Source organism: Siniperca chuatsi, linkage group LG18 (genome assembly GCF_020085105.1).
Source record: "Siniperca chuatsi isolate FFG_IHB_CAS linkage group LG18, ASM2008510v1, whole genome shotgun sequence".
Taxonomy (NCBI): domain Eukaryota; kingdom Metazoa; phylum Chordata; class Actinopteri; order Centrarchiformes; family Sinipercidae; genus Siniperca; species Siniperca chuatsi.
Window position 1 is genome coordinate 525452 of NC_058059.1, and position 9362 is coordinate 534813.

At 43.5% G+C, this 9362-nt stretch overlaps 1 protein-coding gene across 1 annotated transcript; it reads right to left on the bottom strand.

Moving 5' to 3' along the window:
* Positions 1-467: 467 nt before the first annotated feature.
* Positions 468-6470, bottom strand: LOC122865831 (plancitoxin-1-like). The gene is made up of 7 exons (XM_044174735.1): positions 6422-6470; positions 5146-5243; positions 4850-5030; positions 3846-3924; positions 1960-2124; positions 1680-1865; positions 468-1344 (listed from the first exon to the last, which is right to left on the bottom strand). Exons 2-7 carry the CDS (start codon positions 5235-5237, stop codon positions 929-931), a joined length of 1119 nt encoding a protein of 372 aa, XP_044030670.1. The 5' UTR covers positions 5238-5243; positions 6422-6470; the 3' UTR covers positions 468-928.
* Positions 6471-9362: the final 2892 nt, after the last annotated feature.

Consider the following 9362-nt stretch of genomic DNA (forward strand, 5'->3'; position numbering starts at 1 on the left):
ACGTGACCTAAGTATGGAATTTCCATCATGTGACAACAGGTGGTCTTATATGAGGGTGGTGAAGGTGGTAACCCCTGGCTCTAAGTGGAGGTGAGAGTTCAAACTGAGTCACCGGTCTGTGTGAGCGGTGTGTGCGTCTGGACGAAGATCAGGACACAGGTAAAACAGGAACTGGACAGAAGCGTGATTTCGGGATGTAATGCTCATTTATCTTGGATCCTTACCACTAGTGCCATGGATGCATTATATCAACGCTGTGTCTCTCTCCGTGGCACTACTAAATGTGTTTTGTTAATGGAAATGAGTTGCATATGATGGTAACTGATGTGAAACGTTGACTTTCAGGAGGGCACATGCAACATTTAGTGACTTGAAGTAAGATTTTTCCACATGTTTCATAATTAAAGTATGAGAGAGAGAAGGCGAAGTGGCTAAGTGACGATCATAAACACGAGGACAACAAGGCGTCTGTTAGATCCAATTTATTTTATCCAACACAAACGCTTTGGTTCGTCTCACAGCTGAACGTCCCTCAGTGCGCTGACTGGTAGTGACACAACACACAGAGCCCCATTCATTACATTAACAACAGGCTAACGGTGGCAGTAGGAGATACAGACTCCTGTTCAACCACGACCACGGAAACGCTGATTGGCAGGTACAAAATTAACCGTTTAAGGTCCCAGATTTCTGAGGTTTTATAGAAAAGAACTGACTTGACAGAAGAAAATCACTCCGGTAATACACGTCCATCACTTTCGTATATTATCATGTAATATTGCTTACTTGTGTTACCAAACTAGTAATTATCCTTCATTTCATTCCCTCAGTGTTTTTATTGGCCCAAAATGAGAAATCAACAACACACAAAACAGGACAGAGGAAAACCACAATCTGGAGTAAAGTAGACCTGCCGGCTGAGCTGGATTTAGCCCATCAGTGAAGTCATGTCAGCGTCAGGGTCTGGCTCACAGTCAGTGTCCGTCACGTCCATGATGTTTAGAGTTGGACACTCCTCAGTGCCCCCAGCAATACGCTGAAATATGGTGTGGATTTTATCATTTGAAAGGCACAGTGCCCCCCCACGCCTCTCGTACTGGGTCAGCGCCCTGTTTACATCAGCAATACAGGTCCAGTGTTTATTTTGATCTTTAGCTACACACCACTTCGAATGATCGTTTTTAGGCTCCCATTCACCCAGATCCGTTTTTATAGTTTTAACATTGAACACTTTATGAACACCGGTTACACAATAGGAAGGTTTACGGCCATGCTGGCAGCCCCAGGTCTGGACATCCAGATCACTGCTGACCGCTTCTGCAATAGTGACGTAAAGATCTCCAACTGCAAGAACAAGAACAAGAAACTAGCAGTCATGTCTCAGACTTTAAACCCTGTGCAGCTGCTCGGCTGACACGCCTTCATCCACACATGACCCCACACCACTGCAGGGTGACGGGGCTGCTGTCACTGACTGCTGCTGGCCTCAGATAGGTAGCTTCACTTTGGATTGACTTGCTGTGTTCTGAGCCTCGGTTATCTCTTCTAAAAACAAATGAATGCTAATATTTGATGTTAAACATGTAACCACTGTGTATTACCATGATTCAAACGTTAAAGCATGGTAGTATGTTTAATGTTCAGGCAAGGTGATTTAAACAAACGAGCAGACATCTCACCTTTTGGCTGAGCTGACTGTTGTTTAGCAATGCTATAAAAGGCAGCGCCTCCACTTGGAGTTAGCTGCTGCCAGTTATTGGGCGGAGGACTTTGGACCCAGTTAACAGCATCCCTAAGTTCTTGATGAAAGTCCCCTGGAATGTCATGTTCAAATGGGAAAGCTCCGATGTACTGCAGATGTTTACCTGGAAACAGTACAATGTGACACATTTACAGTTCAATTCAACCACTGAGGCGTAAATCTTCATGTTTACAGCGTTTTTTAGACGAGCTCATTACCTATATATCTGAACTGGTCGTAGGGGAACGTTACACAGATAAAGGTCTGAGCATTTTTTCCTCCGCTGTCAGGCCAGAACTGATTCTGATCTCTTCTGAACGGGAACTGCGGTGTGCTGTGTACGAGCCAGACTCCTGTGCCGGTCCTGTCCACCATCAGAACCCCTGGGGAACACCAACAGGTAGACAGCAGGTCACAAAATGGCTGCATTTATATAGTGCTTTACAATTAGCCTCTCATTCACCCATTTACACTCACACAGTGATGGTAGTGAGCTACCGCGGTCTGTGGACGACTGGCTCAGCTGAAGCAGCTACACCCAGCTACTAGAGTGAGCTCAGTAATCGTGAGTCGCGTCCCCACACGACTGCGACTGATCGAGCAGTTTGCCTCCACTTTTCCCAACTTTTAAAAACTCTAAAGGCTTCTTTTTTTCCAACGTTGTGATGCGTTACAATCAGAGAGGAATGAGCTTACGATGTGATCAGTCAGTCAGATCCTGACGCTTCTGGTCTTGCAGTTACTGAATGACAGCGGAAACAGTCTTCTTACTTATATATAATACGTGGCCTTTGCTGTGTGAAACTGAATGTTATGTTTCATAAAAGTCTAAAGTCTTCTGACATAAGCGAGGGCTCTTTATTTTAGGGAAGGCGGTGGACCTGTGCTTTAATATGCTGCCATTTTTGTCCTCATCAAAAGTATAGAGATTTGTCCCACTTGTATGACTTGTTTGACGAGTTGCACACATGCCTGAAGGATTAGCGTGCACAGTCCATGCGTCTTTATGGTCGTAAACCTGCCACATCAAATTTGTTTTAATTTTCCGTGAGCCTCAAACGTCTGTCCAACAGAGATCTTCGCTCAGATCTCTTTCAAATTATTCAAGACAGACTCTCTAATCTCTTCTCGTTGTCTTTGCCCTCACCGGTCCTGAGGAGGCTGAACCTTCTCTGGTTTGCTTTCTGTTTGTTTAATGTGTACACGCATGTCTTTTCTTCCTTGTGTCCCTGCATGTTGGGACCACGGGCTCTCCACCACTGAATTCATTCATTTGTGGGACTTTAACTGAACTTTTGTCAGCATTCCACAATCCCGAGGGCCATTGAACGCAGCATTCCAGCTACTAATGGTCAGTCTGTCTCTTTTCTCCTCCGCCCGAACCTCGGGGGGGTCGGCGTTACGCAGACCCACCAACGAAGGACAGCGGATTACAGCCGCAACACGAGATTTCTGGTTAGCTCGCCGCTAACCGAACTCTTCCGCAGCTGTTGTCTCCCTCTCCGTGTGATCTGCCCGGAGCAGACACACAGCACAGCTGAACTCTCTCTGGCATCCGCGAGATCCGCCATTTTGGATCCAAGCAGCCATTTTGGATCTCACACACACACACCCTTTTGATTTGTAGTTTGTTGTGTGTTTTTGCTTTGTTCATGTTTTTAAATAACTGCTTGTGAATAATTACGCTGGCTTCTTGAATGTCGCACAAGAGTGAGTCATTTGCCAACATCTTCTCTGTTGAACAAATCCTTCAACCTGCTAGCTGTTGGTGTTAATTCTGGTTACAGTTAATTTTTTAAATATTAATCTGAGTTCCAAATTGATAGTTTAGTGTATTTTATGAGACTCAGTCAATTGATTGGGAATCATTTCTCGTCTTTAAGAAGAGCGGTGCCCCCGAGGCCTTTTTCATTCAAGTTATTTATGATTATCTTCGATAATTCTGATATAATTAATTGATCGCACCTACACAAGTTGGTGCCCCTTAACCATTGCAAATCAGAACATGTGTGTGTGTAAATGATTTTTCCACACCACTCACTCTGACAAGACTTGTTTTCCACTGTTTCCTCTAAATGATGGAGCACGTGTTCTCTCTCTTTACCTTTACTGTGGCCAAATTCGCTCGAAGCACTGCATCCTGGAGGTTGATCGCTGTAGCTGACGAATCCGAAGCTTGGCAGCTACAAATGGTGCAGAAGGAAGAGGAGGAAAAAGATTCAGTAGCACTTTTATAAACATACAGAATCCCTCGATTCTCCCACATTCAGCAGGTGTAAATTACTTACAGTGTAAAACCACAACATGACTTCATATCCTACATAAACAGTATGTACAAACTGTCGTTCTAATAAGCTACGTGTTTTATTTAAATTACAGGGAACAGTGTCTGTATTTCAGTACTTTCTGTGTCTTTGGTGGAGGCGTTGTTGACTTGACAGAATACAGCAGAGAGGCAGGAAATGTGGGGAGAGCGAGGGGTGACATGAGTCTGGGGTTGCTTAGTGTGCGTCCCACACCAGTAGGCCCCTATCAGACTGCCGGTATCCTGAATAAACTGATAAATTACTGCGTAGTTCATTTATCTTTTACCTTTAACTCAGGAGCTACCAGTCCAGCAGTTAGCGACATATCCTGAACATATTACATGCCTTGAATTAAATTTGTTTACCATGTTTACCTGCATTGTCCACGTCAGATAGATAGATATCGCAAAATAAATATGAATCATAAATGAAGTGAAAAAATGTTCGGAGGTGATGCTCCACCTGTCATCAGTGTAGGCACGCCTTTCGCTCAACGCTTCATCTATTTCACAGAATTTTATTCTACCCTCTTTTTTTTATTAATCAGCACATCTGGTGGATGATGGGAGCGTTGGAAACGGGTTCACTCACTGGCTGCGTCACGATGCAGAGCTTTAATGAAGCACACTGACGGATTTTGACAGCTGACGTCTCCATGGAGCAAAAAGGTTCAAAAAACAATTTAAGCGTCTCAGCCTGCACCAATACTGACCTCTCCGTTGTTTATCAGAGGTGTATGTGTGTGTTAAGGGTGTTTTATTTTCAGATTAGGTATTAGGAGCACCAGATCAACGGCTCTCACCATTGATCTGATTGGAGTAAAGAGGGGCTGCAGGGTGTTTGCCAGGACGCCGTTCGGATCCTTGATGCTCTTATAGCTCGGTGTAGACGGTTTCATCGGGGTCACAGTTCCAGCTGAATCAATGTAAAGATACTCCAGGCCGGTTAGAGTTTGCAGTGCGGGCGCCTTGTATAAGATGTACCTGATGATACACAGTCAGAAACAAAGTCAACTGAAAAGAAGCTAATGTTAGTCAAACACAGCTGTTTACTGCAGTACCCTCAGAAGCTTTACTACAAATCCAAGTGTTGCCTCACCAATCCACAGCGCCGTTGTTGTTGTCTCTGCAGGTCACCGTGCCCTCGGACCCCCAGCACAGCAGACTGACAGTCAGGACGAAGCTCCACATGTCTCCCTGAAACACAGCAGCACGTTATCTTGGTTCACGTTAGCACCTCTCAGACAAACTCTTCACTCCGTAAATCTGCCGACAATTTTACGGCAGCCTGATGTTTGAAAAAGACTTTTCTGGAAAAATTGCAACATCTCAACAAAATGTGGGGATCAAAGTCCAGAAGAGCTTTAGCTGTTCAAAGTGGGTTTGAATTAGCAGCCGATGTGTGCTTGTTGTTCAGTAAGCAGAGTAAAGAGTTCTTAACTTCAGTGGTCTTCCCTCCAAGTAGTGTTAAATGTATCGATTGATCGATTGTATGCGCGCTTTAATCGCCTTGACATTTCAACAACAGTGTACTCAGTGTTTAATACAACATTAGGCTATTAGCTGCGGTTAGCTATAGTTCATTTGTGACACTGCTTGTATGTGAGCTGTGTATTACAACAAGAAGGTGAGACCATTTATCGGTGCACCTGCAGACGTGTGCGAAGCAAGGTTGTCGATGATCATTAATAACTGAGATCATTCATCTGGAAAAGTTTTTCAAGCAGCCTGGGAGAGAACTGAGAACACTCCTCTTCCTCAGAGTCGCTGTTAGCTCCCCGAGGCTCTCCGGCAGGAACAGGCCGTCGGAGCTTCAGACCTGTCATTGTGCCAGATGCCAAATCTCACTGAGTACTGCAGTCAGTTAGGCCGGTCATGTTTCAACAAACCTACGAACATTTGAAAAGTCCAGATCCATTACCTAAACCGATAGGTTGCTTATCTCAGAGGGGCTTTAAACTTGAAAGACAGTTCAATGTAGTCAGCTTCCTGCTTTAAGTCATAATCTTCAGCTGCCTGTATTATAGTGTATTATATTTGTTGCTCAGTGCTTCTCTTCCTGTGTGCACTGACTGACAGTGAGCTGCTGTAACAAAAGAGTTTCTCCTCGGGGATCAATAAAGTATTTCTGATTCTGATTTAACGATTGTAAAATATCGCTTTGTTGTTTATATTAAGAAAAAGTAACAAAAATGTGGCTTTGCCAAATTTCAGCAAGTTCTGCCGTCCACTCTGCACTTACTGCAGGTCACAAAGCTCTGAACAACGCTTCTTTTTGCAAACCATCACCACAATCATTTTGCCTGCGAGAACATGCACTGGGCAAATTATCCTTCATCCTCTTAGTGAAAGATAAAACAAGACAGAACACGAACCGAGCTCTGCAGCTGGATCAGGTCAGGACCCAAACACACACCAGGAGAGAAACCACTTACTCTGAGAAGGAATAAAATGTCTTCAGCTTCAGTCTGGAATTAAACTTCGTCGTCTTTAATCAGCTCAGTGTTTCTGAAGCAGTGTGACGTGCAGCACCCCCCCCCCCACATCAAATCAACCAATCAACATTCAGCTATCTGCTGTCCAACAGGTTCTTAACACAGCTTTTCACATTCCCTTGAACTCGTCTCCATTTATGGTCATATACTGTAGCCGCTTACCGGAACAAAGTTAGATCCTGGTTTTTGCTTAAGTCAACATGAATCTGTACCTTGTCCCTCCCGAATAAACGGAACTAAAGTTAACATTTGTTCTTCAGACGAGGGCAGTTCTTTCTCTTTGTTTACAGACTGCTGACGAATTAAAGCAAAGAAACACTTTAACGTGTCTTATTGAGGTTTTGTTTGACAGCAGATGTCCCCTGACTCTTCATCTAGCGCCATCATCAGGACAACATTTTAATTGGTCCAGTGTTTCGGTTTATGACCAAATACCTTCCAAACTAATGACATTCCCAACAGCCTCAGCTCTTCTCTGTTTAGTGCTAACTAGTACACAATAGCTTGCTAACATGCTAAGCTAAGATGGGGCACATGGAATACATCTGGCTCAGGAGGTAGAGCGGGTCGACACTGAACCCAGCGCGGCCCGATGGTTGGCCAGCACCCTGCGAGGCACTCGCTGCCATGTTATATAAATGCAGCGATTTACATCGTCATGTTAACATTGTCGTGAGCATGTTAGCATGCAAACGTTAGCATAGAGCTCAAAGCACCATTGTGCACAAGTACAGCCTCACAGAGCCGAAGTCTGGGGTTGATTAAAGAATCTGAAGAACGATATCTTAAACTTCATACATAGTGCATACATCTGTATTTAAAAATATAGAAACATGTCAACAAATGATCATAATTATAGATAACCTTGTTAGCATGCAGATGGTCGAATGTTACATTTAAAATTGCTAAGTCAAAGCCGTTTCACGTATCCAGGAGGCGTATTTCCGTGAATCACGTCCTTTGGTCTGCACAGTCACCAGATCTCAATTCGAGACATTATAATAGTTTGTATGACTGAAAGGGTTAATAATCTGCATTCTGTGTGGCAATAAAAGGTTTTTAAATGTAACGTGATGAACCCTGAACAAGGTTGTTTCCCTTGTTTTTCCAAAATAAAGGACACAAGATCTGATGTTTCTGACACTTTATTTATATATTTCAGATCCTCATTCGTTTTACGGTGGTCACAGAAAACACCGGATGTGATTGGCTGGTGTCTGTCTAAACCAGAGCTCAAGGTACATTAAACTGCAGGTAACCATAGCAACAGCGCTGATGCTTCATGCTCCATTCGCAGTTACCTGACCTGGTGAAAGTAACCTAACTAAGTTAATTTGCCTACAAAAACACATTTGAACATGCAGGATTTAAACACGGCCCAGGTTTACTGGTTCTTCACCTCCAACCTGTTAAATATGTTTATATATCAGGACACCTTCGTGTTTATTACTGGATTATATCCCATAACAGAGGCAATTTGAGCTAGTTATTATAATTCTTTTTAATATATTTATATTTGTTTTGTTTGTATTAAACCTTCACTTCTGAAATATGTCAATTTATAATCATTCAATGATCCGAAGCACACAGAAAAAAACAGGACTTAAAACAATGTAGACTGGAAGCCAGGTAGATCTCCAAACAGGAAAAACAAAGTGATTCGGGTGACTGGGAGGCTCCGGACCTGAACTGCTGATGCAGATATCTCACCTTCATTCACTGATGACTTTTGTTTAGCAATGCTATGAAACACATGTCTTCCTCTTGATGTCAGCTGCTGGAAATGATTTGGTGGGGGTCTTTGGCCTCAGCTGATGAATATCATGTTCAAATGGGAAAGCGCCGACGTACAAATAGTATAACACAACACAATTAATACGATATTCAAATCAACCACAAAGACCGTAAACATGAAGATTTAACTGAGAACAGAACCTCCATGTTTGAACTGGTCGCAGGGCACAGCGGCGCGCTGTGTAGGAGCCAGGCTGGTTTTGGTGCTGGTTTTGGTGCTGGTTTTGGTGCTGGTTTTGGTGCTGGTTTTGTCTCCCATCAGAGCTCCTGGGGAACACGAACAGTTAGACAGATGCCTGCTGATGTTTTTTTTAGGCAAAACGTGTTTATGAATTGTTTAAAATTCCTAATATGTGGTTATCCGCTAATCATGTCCTGAATGTGTTTGGAACTAAAATATATTACAATCCAGCCTGAGCTCTGCATTTTCCAAGCCGTTCACACGTCTGACGGAGGCCTCCTCCCGCTGTTGTCACTTAGCTCTGTTGCTCGCTACTCTGACGTACTGCTGTGATGTCACATTTTGGACGGTGGACTGCGAAAACTAGTGGTTTTAATCGGCATGAGCCGCTCTGCTTATTGATTTAAACATATTGACAGTCCTTCCTTCTCTCAGATCTCATTCATATTCTTCAAAGACAGATGCTGGGGTTTCTCTTACAGCAGAAACACAAGCTGCGACTGAAAGAACAGGAGTTACAGATCCTCCTTTCATCATAGTTAAATAAGAAGCTAAAAGCGATGTGAGAGATTTACATGGGATTTCACTGAACCATGATGAATGTATGTTTGACTGTTGCCTACAGGAGTGTGACATTCGGGCTGACTGCACTTTGTCCTCTGTGTTTGCTGAAAACATAAAGGAGGTTCACAGATGTGTTTCTCTAACTGTGGCATTACATCCTGGAGCGCGGTCGCCGAACCGATGAATCCAGACTGTAAATGACGCAGAATGAAGAGAAGTTTCAGAAACATACTTCTCTTAGTCTGAAGGATCATTCAGCAGGTCCAAATAACTGACAATGTT

Excerpts from the sequence above, each read along its gene's own strand:
- LOC122865831 (XM_044174735.1), bottom strand. The coding sequence starts at position 5,237 with ATGTGGAGCTTCGTCCTGACTGTCAGTCTGCTGTGCTGGGGGTCCGAG. Across the intron at positions 3,925-4,849 it reads TTACTCCAATCAGATCAATG|CTGCCAAGCTTCGGATTCGT; the intron begins GTGAGAGCCGTT and ends CACCATTTGTAG. Across the intron at positions 2,125-3,845 it reads CGAATTTGGCCACAGTAAAG|GGGTTCTGATGGTGGACAGG; the intron begins GTAAAGAGAGAG and ends GGTGTTCCCCAG.